Source organism: Rhea americana, unplaced genomic scaffold (assembly GCF_003343005.1).
Source record: "Rhea americana isolate MKP2758 unplaced genomic scaffold, rheAme1 scaffold_6, whole genome shotgun sequence".
Taxonomy (NCBI): Eukaryota; Metazoa; Chordata; class Aves; order Rheiformes; family Rheidae; genus Rhea; species Rhea americana.
Window position 1 is genome coordinate 5,194,601 of NW_028186756.1, and position 26,730 is coordinate 5,221,330.

The following is a 26,730-nucleotide window of genomic DNA, read 5'->3' on the forward strand; positions in this document are numbered from 1 at the left end:
TCATATRTTTATTTTTATGCTGCAATGAAATAATGCTTCCCTTTCATAAGAAGAGAGGACAAGAGGTATTTTTGTGTTGCTTCCCAGGAAGTATAACATCTCTGGCTTTCAAGACTGACCACTGAGAACCCCTGAGTTCTGCTGCACAGTAGTGCCACTAATGCCAGAAGGAAATGGAGTAGTCACTGCATTTCAAATGAAAATTGGACATGCCTGAATTATAGAAGAAATTTTAATTAAATGAAAGGCAGTATTTCTTGGTGGACAGTTTAATAGAAGATGCCAGATTTCTTTCAAACAGAAAGATCTGCTCCCCTGATAAGTAATTTACTAGTTTAGGATGTGTTCACGCTGTTCTTAACTAGACATAGCTCTCTCTTAAGACCTTACTGATGATTTAATAACTCTAGCCCAGTTTCACCTTCAGAAGTATTTGTGATATTCATTTATAGAACATAACACAAATTGGTAATAATCCCAAATTGGAAATATTAGCTCATTAGCAGCACAACTGATGTTGTCTGCTTTTTAAAATATAAAAGCAGCCATACCATTGTTTTTGCAGAACCTCTGCTGGGACARGGCAAGAAATAACTGAAAAAAACGGGTACAGGTAGCAGCCCATGAGCTGATGGCTAAATAGCACAGTCACATGAAAGGCAAGGAGAGCCTGAAGGGCTCACACAGCAAAGAGACCAATTGCAGTTTGGAGCAAGTTTCTTCCCTGACAAATAAGGCTGTAGTGCAYATAGGTGGACACGAGAAAAACCCATAAATCTGAAGTGACATGCCAGATGCACTGGGTGTTTCCGTTCCCCTGCAGCTAAGGTATGGATGAATTCAGTCTCTATTTTTAATCACTTCTATTTGTCAATTCTATCTGCTCAGTGGTATTCACCAAAATCCAAGCTGTTGTTTCATAGATTTATTAAAAAAATAATAATGTCAGAGTGGGGAAAAAWAGTAAGCAGTCCAATGGCAGATTTATTACAGTTTTGGCAGGTAAAAGGAATGAATCTACTTTAGGAACAAAAAATAACCATAGAGAAGTATACTGAAGAATTCTTAATCAAATGATAAACTGGAAACAGCATATGCAATATATATTTTTAWATAAATATACTGGTTACATTCTCCTTAAATAGATTATACAACATTCATTAGTATTATTCAAAAGTATTTCTTCGTGGCAAGAGATTCATCTTCCTTTACAGCAATATAGTCTCTCCATAAGTTAATATCCACTATAACAATTTCAGGATTTGGGTCTAGAATCAGTATTCAACGCCATCAGGTTAAATCCAGAGTGAGTGATTTAAAACTGGTTTATAGGAGATCTCAGTGCTACTTCCAAGACTTTAGGCCAGACCTGCAACAGGTAAAATTGGCAGAGTGCTGTTTAGGCTCTGGTATCTCCTTCAAAACTCAAATTTAGATTAAAGCTGGATTCCCATGGGGAAAAACACTGACTCTGCTCAGGATCCCCAGTTTAAGACACACTTCTCTTTTTCTGTAAACAAATGTTAACAAAATAAACTCTCTATACCCTGTTAACCATTTCTGAACATAAAAACAAGGAGTTACTTGGGTTATTCTTAACAGAATTMGTACAAAATCATGCTAGTCTAAGCACCATCAGTATCAAAGTGCTAGCAAATGGCACAGTGTTTTCTGTGTGAAGCCAAATTCCCTGCTTTTTATGTTTCATATTGCAAATCTCAGCAGAACGTTGCTTAAGACTCCAACCATGACAGCCAATCATCCAAGCTCCATGTTTGCTCTCGGGCAGCCTTATCTTCCACCGAGATGCCCAAAGTGCTTCTGAACTGGCTGCCCTACAACAAACTTCTGTGTTGTCAAAGAGCCCAGAGCCTGTCGCAGGACCCATCCCACCCTCCCRGGCCAGTGGCAGGGTCTGCACTTGCAGGGAGCTGCTTGGGCCCACCACTCCAGTTCAGCAGGCACTTAGCGTGYCCCCTGCAAAGATACTGGCACAATCTAGGCTCAAACCCCACAGCAGATGAGCAAATCCCCCATCACATAGCGCAGTTCAGTTCAGCAGTGACTCTCCCTGAYCCTTCAAGGGGATGCCCTATCATGCTCCCATAGCACAGGCTTGTGCGGCTGTTCCTGTTTCCACCAGGATTTAGCAGAGACCCCATAATTCGCCTGTTTGGAACCTATTTGGCTKATTCAGTTTGGTTCAAATGCTGACTGGCTGTTACTTTGGAGTCTGAATAACGCATAGTGCAAATTCAAGCTTAAAGAGAAGAAAAAAAGACCACATTACCTTCATTGAACATTCAGTTAAAAAGACAGGATCCATGAGATGAAACCCCAGTCATAGGGGAATTTGAGAGATTTGGCAAATCTGTAAAGGATTCTTCATGATTGTCTTCAAGGAGCATATTTGGTTTGGCTTGGTGCTAGACACTTAAAATTACTTGCTAATGTGATTCTACCTAACAGTATTGTGGCTAATTGCAAACTAGTTTGAACACTAGTCACAGCACGTAAGGACACCTCCCTGGCACTACTGAACAAACCTCCCGGCAGTTATGGATTCCTTAGTGGTTTTTATATCCAAGTTTATCCTGAATTGTTTTTGTTTGCACAGAATGGCATGAATTCATCCGGGCTGATTTTGCTGGAAGGGAAGCGGACCACATTATTTGTGAGGGTCAAGATACCTTTATTTGGCCATGCTCAGGAAGATTAAGAGGGCAAAACAGAACTCAGTGTGATTCCTATTATGGGATGCTGGCTGCAGTACGTTTTAAAACAATAATCATTTGAAGTGGCTGAGATGTTCACTCTTGAAAATGTGCAGCAACAACATGCCAGGGCATCCTGTTAACAGAGAGACCCACAAGCATTGCAGAAACCTTTGCCACATGGCAGCACATACCCTGTAACCCTCATTAAAGCAATATGCCACACAGTATTTCTTGGYCCAATCCATAAAGGGACTTAATTTCTCTCAACTCTTTTCCCCCTCAGAATTCAGCAGAAAGGACATCTGGAGCACAGCTCCTGCTGCTCTCCTCGGCTGAGTGCCTTGCCATGCCAGCACCGAGCCAGTTTTGCTGACTTGAACATAGCATTGCAGCAGGGTAGTTTTGCCTCTTCACTTAAGGGGTYTGCTTCAAAGCAGGGTATACTCATTTAAAGCCATAAGGAGATGAATTCACAATGAAGCTAAGGAGGGGAAAAAAGTCATATTTACAAATGGCAACACCTCCACCCCATCCAAAAAACAGCCTTATCTCTGCCCATGTGCTTATGTTCCTAATATGACCCTGGCCTACCCAGCACTTCKAGACATTGTTTGCAATGACAAAGATAGCAAAGACAAGGCTTTTACTGAGAAGTGATATGTGGATATGCTCAGATAGTTTTCCTCACCCAACTCCAAGAATTAGTTACAGTTTTGTACAGAAGTAAAATGGAAAAAAAATCTCCAGACTTTTTTTCCTTCCATCAAATTCATGCTATGTGGTAGACAAATGGAAAGATATTTGGAATAAACACTTCCTTCCCCTTATGCTTTTGTCTGCAAGTGTAAATATTATTGGAATTTAGTTTTCCTCTGTTCATTTATTAAAAGTCTGCATCTGCATTAAACAGATGGGCCTTTGCTACGTTCATTTTTTTTATGACGTTCATGTAGCAGGGACTTCTGAAAGATATTTGGAATGAATGCTAGCCATTACAGAATACTGCCTAAATTAGAATCAGGCTCCGAGTATCCTCCTGTGATTCGATTATGTCATGTGTTGTACTCTTATTCATGGCCTGGGAAGGAGAGTGCAAGGCTACTTAATATCTGTATAGATTCAATTAAAATGAGTGCATCAGAAACTCACTAGGTCTGGCTTTTGCCTGCCTCACATCTAGTACAGGCTAGCTACTAAACCTTAATAGGAAAAGATAAAAAAGAAAAAGTAAAAAAAAAAAGAAGAAATACACACAGTGGAAGTCATCATGCCCATATATATGCCTRCAGACTAATATTGTTACTAACCTATCCAAAAAGGTACAAAGCCATGCAGTTTACACTTTGATCCCTATAGTCTGGGTTATGTTAATGCTAAACAAGTAGAATTAAGAGGGAGGACGGAAAGATCTGTCTGTAATACATGGTGATTTTGCCTGCTCTTGTAGCTTGCATTTCAAGCATTACTGCACTTCTCCATGCACTCTGAATGCTTCCCTTTTCAGAGGGTATTGGCATGCTTGTGGCAAAAGCAACCAAACCAAACAGGCACATGGTGAAAGACGGCATAGGAAAAAAAAAAAGATAAAGGTTAGTTGTTTTCATTCTGCAAATCTCAGAGTCTTAAAGTCATGGTGATAAGTTGCAGACTCCTTTCCTTGTATGAGAAGATGCTGGCAGTTTGAGCCCCAGCAACATCAGCTGTGAAATGCACACATAGAAAGGCTCTCACATATACAACTGTAACCCAGAATAAATAGCGCTGTTCTGACTTATAAAGGTATTTCAGCCTGATTGTTGTTGTTTGTTATGGCTGGAGATGGCTTGCTTTTCATCCCTTCTGTCCCACCCTTCGACACATCAATGAACAGCAACCTTGGAGTCCGGAGCGTCAGTAGTATCCTTTTGTACTCCTTTCGGAAATTCTGGTTAAGAAGCCCATAGATCACTGCATTGAGGCAGCTGTTAAAATAGGCCATAAAATAGCTCACGACAAAAAGCCATTCTGGAATGTGTGGCTGTACTTTTGAAGGACTAATTGAAACAGCAAGACCAATAAAGTTTAACGGTCCCCAGCATACAGCAAAAAGGACAAAAACCACAAACATAGTCAAAAAATTCCGGATGTCAGCTGCTCTGAGCTTCTGCTTGCAGTCTTGTCTCACCCGGTGTTTGACTTGAATCACCAAAATCCAGATCCGTAAGTAGCAGAACGTCACAATGGACAGTGGGACAATGAAATGAACCACCACTACTGTGATGGTGTACGACGTACTCACTGTCTGGGCAAAGGTGCAGGAGTAAATCCGGGGGTCATACTGCAAGGAGCCAACAAAGAGATTTGGCACAATTGCCACCACCGTCAGTATCCATGTCAGACAGAGATAGCAGCAGGTGTTCTTCAGGTTGAAGAGCTTATCGTACCGCAGGCTGTGGCAGATGTAGCAGTAGCGGTTGATTGCGATTGCAGTGATGTTGAAAATGGACCCGATGACACTTAAGCCCATCAGGAACCCACTAATCTGGCAATGAACATTTCCCATTGTCCATCCATTATGGAAAATGGCACTCAAGATCAGAGGATATGGATACACCGCAACTACAAGGTCTGCAACAGACAAACTGACGACAAAGATATTGCCTACAAAAAAGGAGAAGAGACCATGAGATGTTAGTGTAGATCTGGACAGACAGCTTCCAAATCAGAACTCCTGTTCAGGCCTTACTCTGCTCACAGGCTTTGCTCTACCCTCCATTGGGAGTGGGAAACCCTAGAAAAGATGACCTTGCTGTGCTAGTGACAGCAAAGGAAAGTAACTAGGCATCATAACCTGGATATTCTTTCTTAAAAAAAATCTAGAAGCTTACTCAGCTCTAGTCCTGATTCAGGTTCCTAAGTTGCTATGAGACGTGTAAGAGTGAATGATTTAGCTTTCCTTGTTATGCAGCCAGCGCTACTGTAGTTACCAGACAGCCACACAGTATTTGCTGTCCTGTAGGGAACTTTATTCATTTAAATACTATATAGGACACAACACTTTCCACAATATCATATAGCAACACTTTACATAAGTGTTGTCCATCACAGGCAGGTTACGATTTTAGTGGTTTATTGTTGCACTGACTGCAGTTACATGGGACAGGTCTTTTTTGCTCTCCTTCACAGGCACACCTACACCAGAATTCTGCAGTGCTCCTGCAAAGATGCCACAGAGCAGCCAGCCCATATGTGCTCATCTTATTCAGTGTGTTTTCCTAATCCTTTAGTATTAAAGTGGATGTCCAATGCAATATGAAAGGTCAATCACTCCTACACTGTCTGGGCCTGGGCAGGGAATATGATTAATAAGCTGCTGTCAGCTATCTCTGCAGGCTGCCCATTTAGGCTTTAAAAATAAGAGACTTGAGAGTTTGTGCAAATATGAAATAATTTAAGCCTTGCTGGATTGGAAATGACACATTTTATAGAGCAGTACCTGTCAATTACACTGCTTGGAGTAAAAGTGGGGCGCCTCCAATAAGCTTGGCAACCAGTGATTTTCTACAGTGGTTGCCAAACACTGGAGGGGTTGCAAAGCTTAAAAGCACTGCCTGCAGAAGCAAGCAACATCTCCAAACCATTGAGAGGTGTGAAATGAACTCTTCCAGTGTTGGAAGTTGTTCCTGGATAATATACATAAAAATCCTCCAAAAGAGATCAAAAGCCAGGCCTCCATCCAGAGAATAGGCAGCTATTTAGAATAATGTCTTGCTCCCTGACTCTCTCTTGCTGATTCCAGATTATTTTCCTATTTGTTGGCAGAATAGAGAAGCAAATAGTGCCTCCATAGCCAAATCCTGTTGCACCCCTCTCTGCTATGCCTCCCAGCTCCTCCCTGCACAGATACCGTGTTTATAGGAACATGGGAGCCAGACTCCCACGGATCCGCTTAGCTGGATGATCTTGTTCTTTAGGACTACTAAGGCACAACTAGTATTGTCCTCTGTACCAAGACTGCTCTGAGTGAAAAAGTGAAAACCAGAGACCTCACAGTGATCTCTCTTTTCTTCTTGCAGAAATTTCCATCCATCTGCTCCAAGGACACACTGAACGAAGAGAGCAGAGGTTACTCCAAGCAGCAGATCCAAGGCAAAGAAYCTGGCTTTTGCCAGGGGAAACATGAAGGAAACATGCTTCTTTGCTGGTGGGAACTTTGCATTTTCCAGCATCTGAACAACTTCTCATACAACACACTCACACAAGTTACAATATCAGCTCTTTGGAATGGGACTCTGCCAGTTTGCTACACCTGTAAAGGACTCAGGAGACCTAATATGAGGAAGGCAAGGAGATGGCAAAAGCAGCCAGGAGCTATTCTTCCACACTGCTCCTGAGCAACCATAGTTATTGCTCATTTTCTGAATCTGGTGTATCTTTAGGTAGGGAAAAAAACCTTCCGGTCAGTTTGCCAATCACAGGAATACATTAAAAAAAATGGAACTTGAGGTCTTTGGGGAGCTGTACACAGCAGGCATGACTACAGGTCCAGTTACAATGCTAAATGGGATATTTGTCAGAATTTAACTTTCTGGAGAACAAATTGTCATTTTATGAGGAACTTAGCAAAACAGTTAAGAGGACAGCACACTAGAAAGAAARTGGCTCTTCTTCCTATCTCCGGTACCTCAATGTATGTCTGCAGTATCAGGAAGGAGATACGATGAGAGTACCTGGAGAGGACATGCTTAATACATTTAACCACATGCTGTGGTCAACATCCCAGCCCGCTGATCCAGTTTGTACGATCTCTTCAAACCCTCATGCCTTGCTATCAGAAAACACTAAAAAGAGGTCTTTCTCTGAGATAGCCATGACGAGACTCTCTGAGATTTAAGTTCATCCAGGTCATTGGCTTCAGTAATTGGAATATATGCCCAAAGGTTGTCAGAAATGGACACAGTCCACTCATTGCTATGTTTGTTCCCCTCAAAAATTGTCAGGACAAGTCAGCAGCTCATATCAACCTACTCCACGCTGATTGGGAAACAATCTAGACTCAAGAATAGGCCATGGTAGCATAGAGCTGAGACAGGAGACACAAGATATCATTTTAAAATTAATATTAGCAGAGGTCATGTGAAGTGCTGAAATCGTCGACCAGGATGCTCCTCGCTTGCTCCAGTCTAAGTTTTCCTGACATTTTTTTCCAAACCTACAGTCAGTTTTTGGCTTCAAGATGCTGCAGTCACCTCCATGGCTTTAAAGTGAAATACTATTAGTTCTCTAAACAAAAAACAGTCTCAGGCAGTTCCTAGCCCAAAGTAAGCTTTCTAATCTCATCACCTCTGTGTAATACCAGATACCTCACATCTAACTACATTTTCTCTTGCTTTGTCMGTTTTTCTAATAAAACATACAGCTGCCCACTGAAACTTTCCCTGCAAGACTAAGTAGGAATAGATATATCACATATGCAGATTTTCCACAGCATACTTCTGTGGCTCTTAAGCATCAGTGCTCTTTTTTTGTGGATTTTGTATCTTATTTAGATCTTTTTAAAATGCATTCACTAAACCTGGTCCCCATATAATTAATTCTATTTATGTCTGCCATGAAGGGCAGAAATGCTGATGCCCTGGCTTTGCACTCAGTGCAGRTGCATTACGGAAAGACTGCTCTTCTGCAGCAAAACTTTTATTTGTCTGATCAAAMAGATGCCACTTCATCAGAAAGCAAAATGTCTCCCCAATACCAGACAGAATTTTCTTTAGAAAAGTTTTTCAAGTACACATTAAAAAAAAATGCCAAGATAGCAGAATGCTTGAGACAGACTCCAATGATGGGAGCACAATTTTCCCTCTTCCATCGTACCTGTTTCASTTTGTTTCACGTTTATATATTCAGCAGATTGGAGAGCAAATCTCTACATTTGCTGGRGATGAAAGACAGCCATTTTCAACTCTCCATTCTGCATCAAGCAAAGCAGAACCAAGCTGTTTGGATATCCCCTACTTAAGCCAATACCTCAATGGACTAAATCCAAAGCTTAGTAAAATCATAGGGAAAATTATTAGCCTGACATCACTGCCAGCTGTTGCCAATCACTGTAAGGCTTTTTTCACTAATTCAGGTAGTTGTAAGGAAGTAAAATAATAGGAAAAAAATCTATAAAAATCTAATATTCCCAGAGTGGGCTTAGTAGTTTGGATTCAATACAAGAGCATGACACTGTGTTAATCATTCCSCATGTCACTGCCCAGCTCCCCAGCCTGTCCCTCCAGGTCTCTCTGAATGGCAGCACAGCCCTCAGGTGCATCAGGCATTCGTCCCAGCCTGGTATCATCAGCAAACTTGCTGAAGAGGCACTCTGTTCCCTCATCCAGGTCACTGATGAAGAAGCTGAACAAGACTGGACCCAGTACTGACCCTGGGGGTACACCGCTAGCTACAGGCCTCTCCAAGTAGACTGTGCCACTGATCACAGCCCTCTGAGCTCTGCCTTTCAGCCAGTTCTCAATCCCCTTCACTGCCCACTCATCTAACCTGCACTTCCTGAGCTTGCCAATGAGGATGTTATGGGAGACCTATGTCAGAAGCCCTGCTGAAGTCAAGGTAGACAACATCCACTGCTCTCCCCCTAAATTCAGGGTTCACTGGCTTTGCCTGCCTCATGGGACAGTTACAAAACCTCTGGTGCCCAAGCTCCAGCAGCTGAGACTCCAGACACAACAGTCAAAAGCTGTGTTTTAGGTGTCCTAAATCTAGAAGCTGGAGCAAAAAAGGAAAAAAAAATAGGAGGTAAAATATTTTTCTGAAAATTGGTTATAATAATACATCCCCCAAAAGTCCAAACAAAGCATCCAAAAGCCCTGTTCTCTGTTATAYGTAGAAAGCTCTCTCACTCCGCAACTCCTTGTTGATGTATTACAGAACTGTGCTTGCTTCARGTTAACAAGATATAAGCGTGCAACGTAGCCTGAAGTCAATGCTGTTATCTGTAAACCCAACACTGAAACAGAAACGCCCCGAGTGCTAGGAATTACACCCAAGGAAAGCACAGTTTTGCGTATAACTCTCACCGGCCCGGCGCGGTCCTGTGCTCCGGTGGCAGCTCCGAGCCGAGCCTCCGCGGGGAGCGCGCAGCGTGCGGGGAGCCCGGGAGCAGCTTCCCACGCGGCCGCGCGCCGCGCCGCAGCTGGAGCGTGCGGCAGCAGGCACGCCAGCCTCGAGCGCAGCTGGTGAGAAGCTGAACCGCGGGCGAGACGGACGTCAGCGCGGTCGCCTCGCTGTTCTGACCCGCTCCCACGAGGGACAGCGCAGCCAGAACGGCTCCCTGCTGCGTCCCAGCGGGGATAAAAGCGTATGTGGAGACAACACACACACATACACGCTAGCTTACTGCTAAAAACTTACTGGGTGACCGATAGGTTTGAGGTGACACTTTATTATTTGTGGAGTATAACAAAAAGCATCTTAAACGTTAAGTTTCTCCTCTCAGGTTTTAGGGTAAACTAGACAGGCTCAGGTCCAGAAGGAAATAAACTGGGATTAAAATTGACACCAGCATCGAAGTGAGATATATATAATAAGGCTCAGTAAACAATTTACAGGCCATGACTGTAAAGCAAGCCTCTGATGACCACTTACCATAACCTAATACTCACTATTTAATCTCCCAAAGCTTATGTTCACTGCAAAACAGAAACAAAACGTACTGTTTGCCTTAAGAAAGAGATAGTCATAAAAGCTTTATTCAGCATGCAACAAGACTCTTTATTAGCTTTGATAGCCTCCTCCTCATGTTCATTTTTAGCTGCCATTAGCCACGAGTTCGCTCATATTTCACTAACCTCCAACCTCTGTAGACTTTATGTACATGCTCAGTCCTACAAATTAAGTGGCAGTTCATAGCAAGTACTTTCAGAACAGCTTTGTTCTCCCTTTTTACAATATAAAGATACCACTGAGCATTTGTAGTAATGTTGATCTTACACTGCTGTATTCTGGACTAGTAATAATACTGTAATGTGAGGKGTTCCTGATCCAGTAGGCCTCACTCCAACAGGCACTTCTTACATTGCCAACTCCAAAGGRTCACTCCTGGGAAGAAAGCATTTGCCTGGCCAAAAGCATTAAGAACGATGCAGCTATAACGGGCTGTGATCAACATCATTGCTCCATGCAAGCTCTTGGCTTCCAAGGCACTTACCCTGTGAACACAGTATATGCAGATAAAAAAATAATAATAATAAAATAAATAAATAAATAAATAATCCCAGACTGTTAATTATTACCTCTTTTCAGCATTCTCATGAGCACTGATACATCTGATGTGCCAGGGTGAGAGCCCAGCATGTACTCACTCAATGTGACAACTGAAAATATTTGTTAGGAGAGCACGAGTGAAAATCAGAGAAACTTTCCCAGAGATCTAGACAACAGGGGAAAAAAATCTGTTGTTTTATTTATTAATCCACAAGTACTGACTAAAGATTTTATTTGTGGATTTAGGAAACCAGTCCAAAAAAAAAAAAGAAAAGGAATAAACAAGAGAAAGAAGAAAGCAATCAATCAATTATCTAATATTATTCCATCAGGATTCAGAAGGAGATAAAGCGTGGTTTCATGTAGCTAAACAGGCAATGCAGTTGGGCTGCCAGCTGTTCTCAAATTCTGACTGTGCTGCATCAAATGATACAGAGGGTAATGAACACACAGGAAACAGGAGGTATCATCAGTCACAGCATCCTTAGAATGTAAGGCTAGAGAACATGGAAATAGCTCATTTAAGGATGCAGTGAAGGTGCTTCTAGACAAAAGCTTAACCCTCTGGGAWAATTCCACTTTTCTGGGCAAAACGTCCTTTGAGATCCCCTAGAACAATCGAGAAGCCATGGTATGTCCAAGATGTTCCTTCCTGCGCAGGCTTTGGGACACTGCCTGTTTCAAAGCATCCTCCACTTCCCTGGCAAACTATCTAGGGATGGCAGACTGGAGCCATTACGTTTATCCATACATATCAGAGCACATGAGCACAGAAACAAATTCTACCAGCCCACGTAACTCCAAGCCCACTGTGCTCTGAATYAGGAAAGGCCATGTATAAACATAAGTGTGAGTTATTATCAGCATCCATTGAACTAATAAACCAGAATCCATCCTTTCTGGTCCCCGACAGCTGTACTTACACCATTTGCCATCTGTTAGTATTCTGAAATAAAATCTGTGAACTTTGATTTAATAGACTTAATAACGCTCTTTTGCTGTGGCTGCTGGTTAAAGTGCATTTCTGGTCTGAAAAGGAGCCATGTGCAAGTAGCAGATTCCTACTCAGCTGGCATACAGAGCACAGAGTCAGATCAGAATTCACAGCTGATTTTAGTGATAAAAATAATATTTGACTGTTCTGGTGAGCCCTGCAGAATCAGCACAGTTGAAAGCCATGGAGCTGGCTTCTGCTCCTTCTTGTGCTTTAGTAATGTTGTTTGTTTGCTAAACCCTAGTGACAGCCCATCTCTACACCCACGGAAACCCACTGCRGGGAACAATGTTACCCAGTTGCAACACAGCTTCTTTTGGCCTCCGGGCCCTGCAGCGGTGGGGATGAGCCTCCCTCAAGTCCAAGYTGTTTGCACAGTGGGTGGTTAGGGTTGGGAGGCAAACTCTTTATTCTTGGAACCCTTTCAAATTGTCTGTGGAAAAGATCAAGCTATTAGAAAAATCACCACAAAAAAATGTGTCTTTCAGTGAAGGATACTTAGCCTTTAACTGATTCCAGACAAAATCCTATCATCTTGTCCATCTGTTACAGACAACACACTCGATTATAGTGCCCTGTCTGCTGGTTAAGACTTAGGACAGATCAAAGAAATTGGGTGAAGACCCTCCAAGACATGCAGGCTTTGGGATACATCCTTCTGTGCTTGCTGAGAAGAGATAGAGACTCCAAGTAACCAGCTTTCTTAGGAAGACTCACAGGCACTTTTCCTAAGGCTTGCTTGTGCACACATAACAGGTTTGTTTTGGGGCTGCATTAGATACTGCAATGTCAAATTCAAACATCCTTTTTAAAATACACAGCAATATCCTTTTAGAGATTCAGATCTGAAACACAGTAGTATCACAGAGCACCCAACTACAGGAAAGAGCAAGCTGAGTTTAGACCATAGAGAAAGCATTCGTCTTACAGGGCACAGATTAACTCGACACAAAATGTTGTCCAAATCCAAACCTCACTCTCTTGTGGAGGCACGGGGCAGGTGTCTAACACTTCAAGTATTCCGGTAAAACAGCATTGTTTCTGTATTGTCTCTGTATAAAACACTATTGTCTCTGAAACTGAGTCCAACAAGACCAAAAGACTACCCTAAAAATCAGTCTGATACCAGATTAAGATAGAGATTATTTTTAGACAAAAAAGTAATCAACATATGGAATAACTGAGCCCAAAGTCAGTAATTAGAGGAATAACAGAAGAGCTCACTGCAATTATACAGCATCTTCCTCCTTTTGCTATAAACAATGTGTTACACAAGCACACTGTAAATGTGCTTAGCAAGAGATGGAGGGACGACAGGCCTGTTTCTTTCCATCTTGACTTGCTCCCCCAGTGCTCCCTGATGTTCTCTGGACTTTCATGCTTGTGGCTTCCTGCCTGGCAAAGTTGCCACCTCAGCATCCCAGGGCATGATGGGTCAAATGCTGAATGCCTTCCTAAAGCAAAATTGGCTTTCTAAAGACCCTCTCCGATCCAGGTTTGGGGTGAGATATGCTGTGGCCAAGTGAAGAGATCACTGTTCATGTCTTGCAGGTTGGGGCCAGTGTGCTGAAGTCAGCAGAGCTGTGCTCACAGGAGGGCTGCTCTCAGGGAAATCTCTGGGATCGCCATTCCTCACTATTTTTTTTCCAACTTATTTTCTATTTCCCCACCAGTGTAAATGTTTTCCAGACTGCTAAGCTCTGGGATCTGTGAGCTCTCTGTGTGAAGCAGAGGCTGCAACACAGCCTCTTAACCTTTAGCACTTTGAATATGTTGACACTGCTCTACAGTAGCTTACTTTGGACTTCCATTTCTGCTTCACCTCTGGAGAGGCACACAGCTGCCAGTGACATGGCTGGAGAATAGTTTAATGGATAAAAAAATGCAGAGAATGTACATTTTGAGAAAGGCTGAGCTGTCCACTACATAGCCTGCATCATTTTTGCCTTTGTCCATGGTCTAAGGCTGGCCCAGCTAAACAGGGACGAAAGGAAAGGCTGCAGAAGGCWCTAGCAGAAGGGAAAAGCAGCAAAGATTTATAATAAGGGAAATGAGATTAAATTAAGGCCTATTAAAGTGTAGAAGGGTTTGATTCCACACAATAAAGAGAAGTGGCATCACCAGGCACCTCAGAGAACTGAGAATGTCAAAGGCAAAAATGTAGGAAGGAAAAGGAGCCGCAAGAGAAAGCAGCAATCAAAGGAGGAGAAAAGAGCAGTTACACAGCAAGCTACAGAACCGAGTTTGCACCAAGCAGGCTTCTCTATGCTTTCTAACTAAAAGGTGCAAAATACTTATCAAATACATTCTCCATCTGCAGCCATCACCCTGCATCTTCCCCTTTTCATCTGCTACAGGACCCTGCAGAAGAAAAGAAACTTGCACTGTCTTTCTCCTTTTTCAAAGTTGGGCTGCCTGCATCTGTCTCTGTAGAAATGCCCCGAAATGGGAATCTTATAAAATAATTTTGTAGGATAGCATCAAAGAAAAGGATAACATCTAGCTCAGAACATCTTGAAAGAATTTGCCTACACTTAAAGCACAGAACTATATTATTGGTCTCATTAAAATGCTATGTAGAAGACAACTGAACTTCTCAAGACAGACCCTCCTCTCAGGTAAAAGGATTAGACAAATTCATATGAGTTATACTGAAACACCACCAACAAATATCACTGAAAAATCTTCACCGATATCAAGAAGTGTTTATTAAATTAATAAAAGCACCTTCACTGCCTAATTTTCATGACCAATTTCAGAGCCAAATGTATGCATTACAGAGTCCTCCATATGCACCAGGAGTCTGCCAAGTAGATGGAAAATGTCTAAGCATATTATTAGTATGCTAAGAGATGTACACAAGGAACTTTAGTTTTACAGACATTAAAAAGAGACTGAAAAATCAGTACTGTTAAGAAAAACATGGGTTTTAAAAAATGCCTAAAACCAGAAACAAGGTTGTTTCTTGGAAGAACAAGTCCTAGCTGACCAAAATAGATCGAACTGGAGTATCTTCTGAAACTTAAGTGAGGCACCCAACTTCCATGTGGAATCACTGGACGGCAATGAGTATCTTTTCTTTTGAAAAAGTGTCAACCTAGAATACCTCCACTGAAGCTAATGGTGTCAATTCCAACATAAAACAGCATAATCAAAATTAGAATCCAAGACAACAGACTTCGGTGTTGGATATTAGTCTCCATACAACATAATGCAACACCATGCAACTTCAACACCTATGCCCTTCAAAAACTGAAATGCTCATGGATCTGATTTACCCCCAAAATATTGGGTATTGCCAGAGAAAGTGGGGAAGGTTTGAAATGAGCTCCTTTCCTTAAATACTTCACCTGACATTACTGTCTCCATCCCGTATGTTTGAGTTAAGTGAGTCCACCTTTCTGACAACAGAACCAAACAACGCAAGCTGAGCACATAACCAGATTTCTTGTAAATGGTCATTTTTCCCATCTCTCCAACAAATCCATTCCTTTCTACTCATCTTTTCAGGATTGAAAACAGAAGGTCTGCTAGTAAACCTGAATAGCAGCTGGCTATGAGAAGGCTTGAGGTCTGCTGCAGGAGCAGGTGCTAATCAGAGCAGGAAATCCATTCTGCTCTGCACAGCAGCAGCTGATTTGGAAAAAAATATACATTATTGGCATTCTACTTGTCTTCAAGGTGATGCTTAGATTCAAGGTAACTTTCCACTCAAAATCTGGAAGGAATRAGACTGCCATGTCTGTGTTGTAGCCTACAGCAGTTTCAGGATGGTACTGGTACATCTTGTAATGCTCTACTACAATCGATTGGTTTTCTCTTCTGATGATCTGAATACATATTTACAAACATTTTTTAGCCAGTGTTATGAAAGCAGATTATACCAGCAAAACATGGAGTAGATTGAGTTCACAATCCCTTCCAGCCCAGAGTTTTTTCTCCTGTGGCCTCACCTCAGACCTGATAGTGAAGAGGGTACTGCCACGGCATCCATATGCCAAGGATGAGGGCTGGGAGGGATCATGAGGGAGCAGACAGCAGCTTATCTGGCAGGCAGCTAATTACATTCCTGTGAATAGTCAGTCCTCCAAACCGAGCATCCAGCCCCATGGAAAGTAAAATATTGAGMTATCTGAATTATTATTAATCCAGCCTTCGCAATCTGTTAAGGTGTGGAGTCATTTTCCACACATTTCAGATGGAGGAAGAAAAAGTCTCCAGGTTAGTGACTTAGTGCTGGCTATGTGAACTGTAAAGGGAAGCAGTGGATGTAGGCAGGAGACTAGAAAGTGAAAAAAAAAAAAAATCTATCCTTGACCTTCTAGTCCTGTAGCAACTATTCACTAATCCTTTTAGAAATGAAGAGTTCCTTTCACCTGGGAGCACTTCAGAGACTGATACAATTGCACTGGCCAAAGTCTAACACAAACAAGTTAATTCAATAATAAAAATAAAGAGTGAAAAAAAAATCCTCAAAAACRAAACAATGCATGCCCTATAAAGATCTTTTATTTTCCCACAAATGAGTCCAGAAAACTAAACTTCCCAGGACAGCAGCAAAATCTTTGCTTCAAATATTCTGCAGAGCTTACAGGACTCATTTCAAGTCTAGGCATAGGACAGGCAACAAGGAAATATAGATGTTCTGAGAAACTGGGAATAGGGAATGCGTTGCTGGAAGACATCTGCTTCTGTTTTCTTTTTTCCCTCCTAATGACTTACGAAATTTAAACATCTTTCATGTGCAATGTGTGAGGACATTAAAAGAAAAAAAACAGGTTTTGCACTAAGAGGTCTACGCTAAACACGTCCTGACATGAGTCCGTGTGAAGAAACCAGGCACAGTAGGTACGCTCTAATAGTGATCTCAGCAGGAAAAGTGGCTAATATTCAACGGGCTGGAAGGACAGTAAGACTTCATGGGGCTGTGACACCAGAGGAAGCTCTTGAAGCAACTAGCAATACCTGTAGGCAGAGATACACACAATAAACGGGAGCTCTTGCATACGTGCAGCATACACTGAAAGGGGCCAGTCACCAGTGTGCTGACAGCATGGTGCAGTCAGTTAAACCCTGGGCTGGAAATSAAAAGACCTAGGTGAAGCAGCCGCGTGACCCTGGGCAAAATCAGTGTCTCCTTGTATCCTGGCATTGGTCTTTACCCTCTTAGCACAACAGACATCTCTGCTGTTTACAGCTTCCRGCACAGGAACATCCCTGGATTCTGCTGTTACACAAACAACACATTGCTCTCAGCAAGAAAAATCAGAAAGATGCTGAAAATAAAGCCATCCATATGAGCCACAGTAATTCTGAGGTGCTTAGCTCAGTTGCCCAATTCTGAAATACCTCCCAGTCCTACTTTCTAGCTTGTAATGGTGGGGGCAGGCCTACTTTTAGAGTTGTATAATTATCATCAAGTGATGGTGCTTTTAAGTGTTTCCTTAAACTTTTCTTCCTTTTCCCGTTTTATCTCTATTGAACTTCTCTCAGCAAGAAATAAATCACAGGGCTTTCTTCCCTCTGAAACTTGTTAGCAACCATGCCAGGACACTTCAAAGTGGTAATGTGCAACCTTAGCCATATGGCTCCCATTACAGAGCCTTAGAGAGAGGGCTACGTACAGCTCCTTAAATGCTAACCCCCTGTGGACCTTTAAAGCCAGTTAGTGATTGGCAAGGGAGACTGTTTCCTCCCTTCAGTGTTTTTATGACTAGATCGTATGAATAAGAAAACAGAGAAAATAGGGCTGGAATGGACCCAGAAGGTCAGCCAATCATCTCCTCAGGCACAGCCTCTCCCACTAAAAACTACTGGCAGGAGGAAGTATTTCTAGATGAAGGGCATTGCCCTTACTCATAAATTCATGCAGCCATCCATCTCGCTTGCTACAAAAAGAAGTTTTAAACATGTGCTGGTTGAGCGAGCTTAGAAACAAAGCAGTAGATCAACACCACCTTAAGCCAGCACGTGAATTCCTCCCAGGCTGAAGGATGATGCAGGGAGGAAGAGCTGCTGCCTTCTCATACAGGAGCTACTGCAGCCTTCAAATTGCTAGAAGTTTTAGAGGACGCACTTAAAGTTCCCAACTTCTCTGGAAACAAGAAAAATGGTCAAGATTCCTAAGTTTTTTAAAGAAAAATCTCRCTCTATATAATTTCTGAACAGCCCACTACCCCACTCACAGACTTTCTTTCTTTTTCCACTAACAGCTGTTTTTGAAGAGCTATCACTCACAAAGCATGGTAAGATACTGCCTTCCGCATTCCAGTTCTTTCAGAGTCATTTGCAACCCTTCACTTCCTCTCTTTACTAGGATTCAATGATATTTTTCCTTTGGTTACTGAAATTACATGTTGTTATCTGTCCTCAGTGAAGTATTTTTGTTTACAAACAAACTCTAAAGCAATAGCATATTTAAGGAGCTACATCATGATAGTTCCTACTGAGTGGTCCTTGCATTCAAACGCAAACACAAATGTCATACAGTACATATTGATCCTGAAACCTTAAGGTTACCTGCAGTATCACATAGCATTTAAAATGCCTTTCTGAGAGTGGTGGTTATGACAGGTTTAGAAAGGACTGGAGTTTCTCRTTCTCAACAGGCGCTTTAACACAACGTAGGCAACAAAAACTTACAGCATGTTGCCCACCTCGTTCTTCTAAGAACCCAGAAAGCAAACTGTTGGAAACACACACAGGACAAGAAGATCTAAGGAGAGCTTAATATGCACTGCAAAGAGCTTCACAGCAATTCTGTCAAAAAAAAAGAAAAAAAAAGTTTGGCACGTTGCCAAAAAAAACAAGTGCTTTGCGTATTAATAAGAAGTTGGGTGGAGTCCAGGAAATGCTCTCTGCTTTCTCAATGGAACAGCACAGCATGATAAGGTGTGTGCTTCCCTGCCAGGTGCACAGCTGCACCAATAACACCGGATTGCACACCCCTTTAGGCTGCTCAGGAAACACCTCTGAAAGCAAGGAGGTCACCTCTAGTCAGGCAGGATCTTCCTCACATACTACATGAAGTTCTCAACAGACTTAGACAAGTCAACCCAGTATCTATATACCTTTTAAGGAATCCAGGGAGTGACTTGTAACACCAGAGCTAGAAGGAACCAGGGTTTCCAGCTTCACTTGTGGGTTTATGCAGAATGATGGAGCACAGCTGCAGAGAGAGCACTGCACTTGCAGCGAGCTCAAGCTAGGACAACCCACGTGCAGGACCACTGGCAAATGTGTGCTCCAGCTGTTGTGCCACCCTTGTGCAGCTCCTGAGTCCAGCCAGGGGTGTGATCCCGCRGGGCGGACGACGTGCCACAGGACGTGGGCTCAGGCCTGCTGACTCAGCAGACAGCGCAGCATTTGGCTCGGTGAGGAGCACAGGCGGGATGCGCAGTTTAACTGCTAATTAAGAGAAGGCAGTAGCGAAGGGCCAGTCTGCTCTTCTCTACTTCCAGTGCATGAAGTCTCTCCCAAATTCAGCTACATAGCACATCCTTTAAAAGGAGAGCCATGGCTTTTTCTGGGTCAGCAATGAAGGAGAAGCTCTCATTGCCTTCTGAAACTAGCCATCCTTTTATCACTTATTGGGGAATAAAACTGTAACAAGTGGATTTATATCAAATGACAAACAGCAGCTGTGGGGAAAAGAAAAAAGTGTCGCACTTCATTAGAACTCTGTAAGACTCTGACAGCCTAAAACACACCGCTAAAGTGGCAAATGTAGGCAAAAAGACAAGACAGAACACACAGCAGCTGTTACACCAAATGGGAACTTGTTAAAATTAAGGGCTATTTTCCCACTCTCATATTTAGTTTCAAAACATTGTGTAAAGAAATTTAATCTCTTATAAAGACAGCTTGAGTCATTAGTGCAGAAGTAACACAAGACCCTTGTAAAGAATTCAGATTAAAGGGTTACATTAATACCCAAGAAGTTCATAAAACCCTATGAATATGTTAATCTGGTATTGATTGGAACCCTCCAAAGCCATAAATCCTTCTAGACTCAATTTCACCCTCAGTGACTTGGTTTTACAACACTCCTTATAAATATGCAAGTATCCAGTGTGATAGGAAGGGTACACATGAGTCCTCAGCATCAACGATGATGCAGTCCTGGGCCAGGCTGCATGTTTTCTACTTCCCAGCTAGGTCATGGTCATACCTGCCTTGAGTAGCAGTGCTCCTGAATTTTCCACACAGAGATACCAGGCACCAGTTTAACCCATGAAGGATGTGCAATTACTAGGAGGGGAAAAGAAGAGGACAACACCTATAGAATTTACACCTGGAGCTGATTTTGTGAAGGTACTACAAAGCCATTGAGAAACGCTCACAACTGAAAATAAATTTGTCCCGCAAGTCAAACTATAGCTTTGATTGGAGGACGCAATTTTCAGATGTGACAGGAGGATTCTGCTTCAGTCARATTCAAAATGAATATTGAAAAGCCAAAGGAGCTGAATACCTAATCTGCTAACCATGCCCAGATTATCCCACAGTTTGAGAATGCAACACAGATAGTTTTAGTTCTGCATTTCTTTAGAGAGCAAAAGGTCAGTTCATTAGGTAATTCTGTATTTAGTTACTCAGACTACTTTCATCTTGSAGCACTGACTATGGAACCAAAGAAAACCCATTCTGGTTTTCAGTGGGGACTTAGCCGATTAATTGCTGTGTAGCCCTGAGCAAACCACTGCCTCTGCATGCTTTAGCTTCCTACTTTACAAATGGAAGACATGCCTCCCTTGCATTCACTGATGTTTGAGAGTACAAGGATGTCATTCAACGGAAGGCAGAACAGAAATAGCAATTAAAATATTCTGACATGCTCACCTTGTGGCCCTCAGGCAGTTCTCCTGAACTGAACACTTCATAGTGAACAGCCCTGTGCAGAGCACTCTCAGGAACCTATAATACACAGTAACAAGGGGAAGAAGCAGGACAGAAAACAGGGAGAAGCACAGCCCTATTTACTTGTCCTGACACTCCTCCGAATCCTCTAATGTAAGAGGGTCTTAGAAGAAAGATGCTGAGATTGCGGAATACACAACTGTAAATTCAGCAGTCAACACTCTTCCTACTACACAAGACTGAGTTCATTTTGTTGCCAGAAGCGCTGTAACTTGAATTGCTTTCACCGAAAAACAAGGACAGAACTCATATATATTACTGGGGATTCAAAAGAATAAAGGTCTGAATCAGGAGAACCTTTGACTAACTCCTAACTTGAACTTTTGCATCCAGCATAATCCAGGAATTTTCACTGGAGTCAGAAATCTTTCACTCTCTAAGGTGGATGTAATTGAATAATTTAATAAAGTCACGGTCCAATACTGGCTGGCAACACTTCTGTGCTTGCTGTCTGAGTCAGCTTGCAAGTGCCTAACGGTTTCTTCAAGAGAAACCTCACCAGCTGATTTCTAAGGGATAATTGGGAAGGTCCACTGAGACTCGCACTGCACAACAACAAGCACACTGTTGTCACTCTGGCACAGCGTAGAAGTTGCCCATGGCCTTGCAGGTCAATGTCTCAGAAAGCAAAGGTGCGGCTCATGGGCAAACTGTAAGGGTTGCTTGTGTAATTCATACCTGGTTTTGAAAAAGAAGTGGCCACACACAGCCTGCAGACAATTCCCTCTTTGTAACTGGAGCCTACAGCTAATTCCTCATGCCAGAAAGCTCAGCCCCAGGAGCTGCGGTCCAGGCTTGGTTTCCACTCAAGGGTCTTGCCGCTTGCATGGCTCTCAGTGGGTCTCATTTAACAAGAAGCTCACACAAACCTCTTGTCTTCCCAAAACGGAACACTTGTTCACGTGCCAGGGGAAAGAGCTTTGAGGTGTACATATAGCAGCATGGCCTTGTGATCCTGGCCAAAGCAGCAGCAGTACGTAATAGCCAAGCAGGCTGAAGCAGCTAAAACCAGCAGCAACTGTACAATATGGTGCTACATTGCTGCAACATATGGTCAGGAAAGAAATGCTAAAAGGACATAAAAGGGTAAAAGCAATGAAATTTTCATCAAAAGAACAAAATGCCCCCGTGCCTCCTGACACATACACACAGCATGCCACGCTGCACGATCCTACTCCCGGGCCCAGAGTAGGAGCACTGCAGCACATGTGCAGAGTTGCTTGGCGGAAGCGACATCTAATAAACTGAAGAGGCTGGGAAGAGGCTAGAGCAGTGCTACAGATCTGAATGTGTTCTTTGACAGGAACACACTATCCCATTTACTCCACTTTATTGACTTTTTTKTTTGTTTGTTTGTTTGCTTGGTTTTCTGTTTGGTCAGCACTTTCTGCACAACCCCCCAGTGCACTGGTAATTATGGAATATGGGGCACTGTGTATCACTGTTATGGTAAATGCTACTGGTTTCTCAGCCTAATTGCCTGGAAGACAGACACAGATTGAAGAATATGGTGTGTCTGCTTTTGGAAAATGGCAACATTTAGAACGATGTCAGCTTCCAGCAAGTCAATTGCTGTAATCATAGAATTACATAAAGCAGGTTTTGAACGGATGTGGAGAGGTCATCTAATCCATTTTCTTCTTCCTCAGCAGACAGGGAAAACATCAAGAGCAAAGATGCTTGCCTTGGAGACACCAGACAACCAGCACCTGTTCCTACCAGGCTCACAGAGTTCAACTATCCTGAACCAGTTGAACTGCTCAGAGGAGACCTTGAATCTCCTCGAAAAGACCCTGTATCAAGGCAGACATAAGCTGCAGCTGTATCATTGTTATACAAACTGCAAATTACAGAAATTCTCAACACATGAAGATGGATTTTTACATTAAAAGACATACCAGAAAAGGATGGATGTGAATAYACTCTTCTGTCATATGCACACACCTCAGAATATCAGTGCTGCTTATCTCCTTTCTTAAGCCCAGTTTCCTAGAGAAACGAAGTGTGTCTGATCACCCTCTGCCTGCCTTTATCCAAGAAAAGAGAGAAGAGAGAAAAAAAAGGAATTTTCTGCATATCTAGTGAAAACAGGAGGGATGCTATGGTGAGTTTAGCTTTTCCTAGACACCAGGGAATTTGCATGTAACAAAAGCCCAGACTACTGAATGAGTTTCAGTAAAGCTCACACTTTGATCRCAGAGAGCCAATCTACAGGAAAATAGGCTTTATTTTGATGCTGAAGAAGCAACTTCTTTCATAAAAATGAGGTTGAAGACCAGGAAAACCAAAGGTAACATCACAGTATTGTTCAGGAGTTGCTGCTGGCTTTCAAGTCAAACTAACTCATCCTTAATGTCTCAGTCTAGAAGAAGAAAACTGAGTGTCTCCTCATGGGCAAGGAGTTACTAGCATATGCCTCCTCTGAGAATCCAGAAAGTAAGACCTGCCATGAACACCCTAGYGGTGGGAAGAGCTTCTGTCAGCACTTAGATTTCAACTGGTATTAGGGGCTCTGTGCACAAAGCTCCAGTCTGTAGGGAACTAAAATGAGGAAAAAGAAGACTTGTGAGACAACTACAAGAAGGGCGATCAGGAACAGGTCTCCTAAGCAGGACATTCAAAGCTGGCACTGACTAATAACAGACAAATACACTTGCARAATTAATAGAGGCAGCTTCTCTGTTATAGGCAAGCTGTGCAGTAGCTTCTAATGATTATGATTTTATATTCCCAGAAATGCAGTCCCATGAGTTTTCAAGGAACTAGCCCCTTTGCAGAARAAGAAACAGTTGCCATAACAATAATAAAACTAAACTAGCTCTGCTTAAAAAATGTGAAGAGGGCAGTAAATCCAGTTTTAAGTGGAGCAACCACCATATAGTGCTGCACCAGAGCACAGAGATTATGAGTTACATAAATTGCCACCCAAGAAAACAGGCAAGACAAAAAGGCTGAACGGTGTTGATCAATACAGATAAATCATTGCACTAATGGATTTGATACTGACTTAATTGGCAATGCCTCCAAAAGCCTGTTCTTTCTGCTTTCCCTTACCRAAATGAAATTACCCTATTCCAGAAAATTAAGAACAATTTATCAGGCCACTGAGGGCAGACTGTTTTTTGGCTCTGGATCTGTATTATTCCATCCAAGAAAGAGGAGAAACTTCAGYGATTTAAAAAGCTGAAAATAGGAGGATTGGCATCTTGCACCTCAGAGCTCTTTCCTCGCATGCTTTCTGGCTGCTTGGCACTCTCGAGTACACAGGTTGTACAAACAACCTTTTGYTCTGAACAAGAGCGYTTGGCTCCTGCTAACACARTTTAGTCATCAGTACTTCAGAAAAYGYAACTCCCAGTGAATCAACCAACCAAGTAGAAATTTCTGAATGAACAAAGTAAGATCAAAATATTTCACTGTGATTTCAAGCCCTTTTACTKTCTTGAGAAAACTGATGGGTTTGGGTGTTTTTTTTTTTTAATGAAGTTTTACACTGAAACTTTTAAAGATGCCCAAACTGCCTTTATACTCTTCTTCATAATACACAAAAAAAAAGAAAAAAAAAGTATTTGTAAAACTAACCCAGAAAATCGATGACCTAGGTTTCTACTGAAAAACATTACCATGTTGTTGCTCATTTGCAGATGTGCAGTCCTGCCACTGCCCGCTCCCTGGAAGAAAACGGATACATCTCAGCATTTGAGAAGTCTCATAGATTTGAAACATAACAAGTGAAAACTAAGAGTTAAAACTGAAGACTGTATTTTCTTCAAGAATTAACAGGCTATATTCTGAAAATGAAGACTGAGAAAACACTTGGCTAAAAGATTTGTCTGAAGCCAGAATGCTCTGTTAAGAATGAAATCCCCTCAGGCAAAATTGCGATTTGGTCCTATCTTCCTTCTCAATCACAGAGCTTTGCCTACTGGAAACAGCAGAAATAAGCAGCTCTAAGTAAAACACTTAATGCTGTTTATTTTTTCTTTCTTGTGAGGTGAAGTTGGGGAGGAGGAAACACAYGTGCAAGAATAATAACCAGAAGGCATAAGGGTTTTAACTGAGAAAAAGTCTGAGAAAAACACCACTGATAGGATGTTCTACGCATCTACTGCAAAACGAGTCTGAGTGGCTTTCTTCCTGTCTCCGAGTACCCACGGACGTGAACCGTGAACTGTACTGCTTTCCCCACGGCACAGAGGGCAGGACAACACGCTCCTTAACCTCAGACTGCGATCAACAAGAAAAATCAGAAGCAAGAGCAGGACAATCCTTAGAACTGCTGCTATGGCATCTTAAATTTTAAAAGCCACCATCAAAGACGTTCTGGGATGGGCGTGATGGCAGGAACACAGCGTTGCCGTCCTCCTCGGGCTGCTCTAGTCTGCGGAGCTGGAAGAACGAAGCCGATACCCCATTTCTCTCCCCAGGGTTTGCATGTAGAATTGGGCAGAAAGAATAGCAAAAACCAGGAGCTAGGCTGTGACTGAGGAAGAGGACAGAAAAGCTGTCTTTATGTCCCGAGGGCACGGTTCGGTTTCGCCTCTGGGCAGTACAGCAGGGGCGACACAGCTGAGCAGGAGGAAACTCTTGAGGGACAGGAGCACAGAAGTGCCACAGCTTTCCTCCCCTGCAAAGGACACCAGTCCACCAAAGCTGGGAAGGAGCGAGAAAACCTCTGCCGACTGTCTGGCCACCTCCTGCTGTGGCTAGAAGCCAGGCTGAAGCTATGCTGTGGGAGTGCTGGTGCAGTTTGAGCGCTCAGGGCACTGCACACCCACTGTAAGGCCCCCAAAAGATGATGTCTGGATTATCCGTGTTAAGGAGTCTGTTGTAAAGGAACACAAAACTGGCACTTCTCTGCATTAYGAAACGCATCCGGATGGTAATGGTTCCACTGATGTTATTTCAAGGGCAGGGAAGGAAAGCCCTACTTTGGTGTGTATGATAGACTTTTTATTTTTTATAGGATTCTTTCCACGGATTTGTATCTTACGTTTACATCAATATTTGTAACTGTTCTAAGAGTCACACAAATATTGAGGGGATACAAATGCAAGAGCTTAAAAAATTATGCACTTATAATTATGATTAACATCCATTACAAAAGCATCCAAGAGTTCTACCAACCTCTAATCCAGGGCAAAATGGAACACACAATTTACAAACACCCTGGAGACTGGAATCTGTTTGGAAATGAGAATGGCATTTTAGAATCCAGAATGACATAATGGAAAACATATTTCATCACCCACATGACATCTAAGATAAAACTAAATCTTGGATAAAGTCCAGATTAGAAGCCACATTTTTTTTCTGTTCTGTATGTCATGGGGTATGCAATCATTTAGATAGTTACACAGATTTTGATTCTGGCAAATGATGTCTTCCAAATGATTACCTATCTACACTCATTTGTCAGAGATGCACAGTCACAAAGGCCTTAATGGGAGGATATTACACAATTTCATCTGGAAATAAAAAAATAAAATAAACACAGTTTATCTTCACAAAAAAAATWGTTGAGACACTGAAAGAATGTAGAAAACTGGAAACAGCATCCRCACTTACAGCATAAACAGGAGTCCTGTTATAAAATCTGTATCCCACAAGATMTAAATCCCACAGTCTTGAGCATCCTTCATTTTATTACTGTTCCTCTTTTCTCACTTCCATCCCACCCCTTGGTGCTTTCTTCTATTTTTCAGCAAAGGACAAGAAGATTAAGTGTTGTGGCATATCTGATACTTTTGCAGTCCAAACCACCAGCTTCACCAACTTGATACTTCCTTTGTCAGTACTAACAATTTTTGAGGTAAACCCACTCCCTGCATTCTTTTTTTTCTTTTCTTTTTTCTT

General features: G+C 42.3%; 1 protein-coding gene across 1 annotated transcript in view; it reads right to left on the reverse strand.

The window, feature by feature from the left end:
- Nucleotides 1-1,131: 1,131 nt before the first annotated feature.
- The window catches only part of GPR50 (G protein-coupled receptor 50), a 56,223-nt gene continuing 30,624 nt past the window's right edge, over nucleotides 1,132-26,730 (reverse strand). Inside the window, exon 4 of the mRNA XM_085319725.1 lies at nucleotides 1,132-5,357. Coding sequence (XP_085175851.1) covers nucleotides 4,489-5,357 — 869 coding nt within the window. The 3' untranslated portion in view covers nucleotides 1,132-4,488. The remainder of the gene's footprint in view (nucleotides 5,358-26,730) is intronic.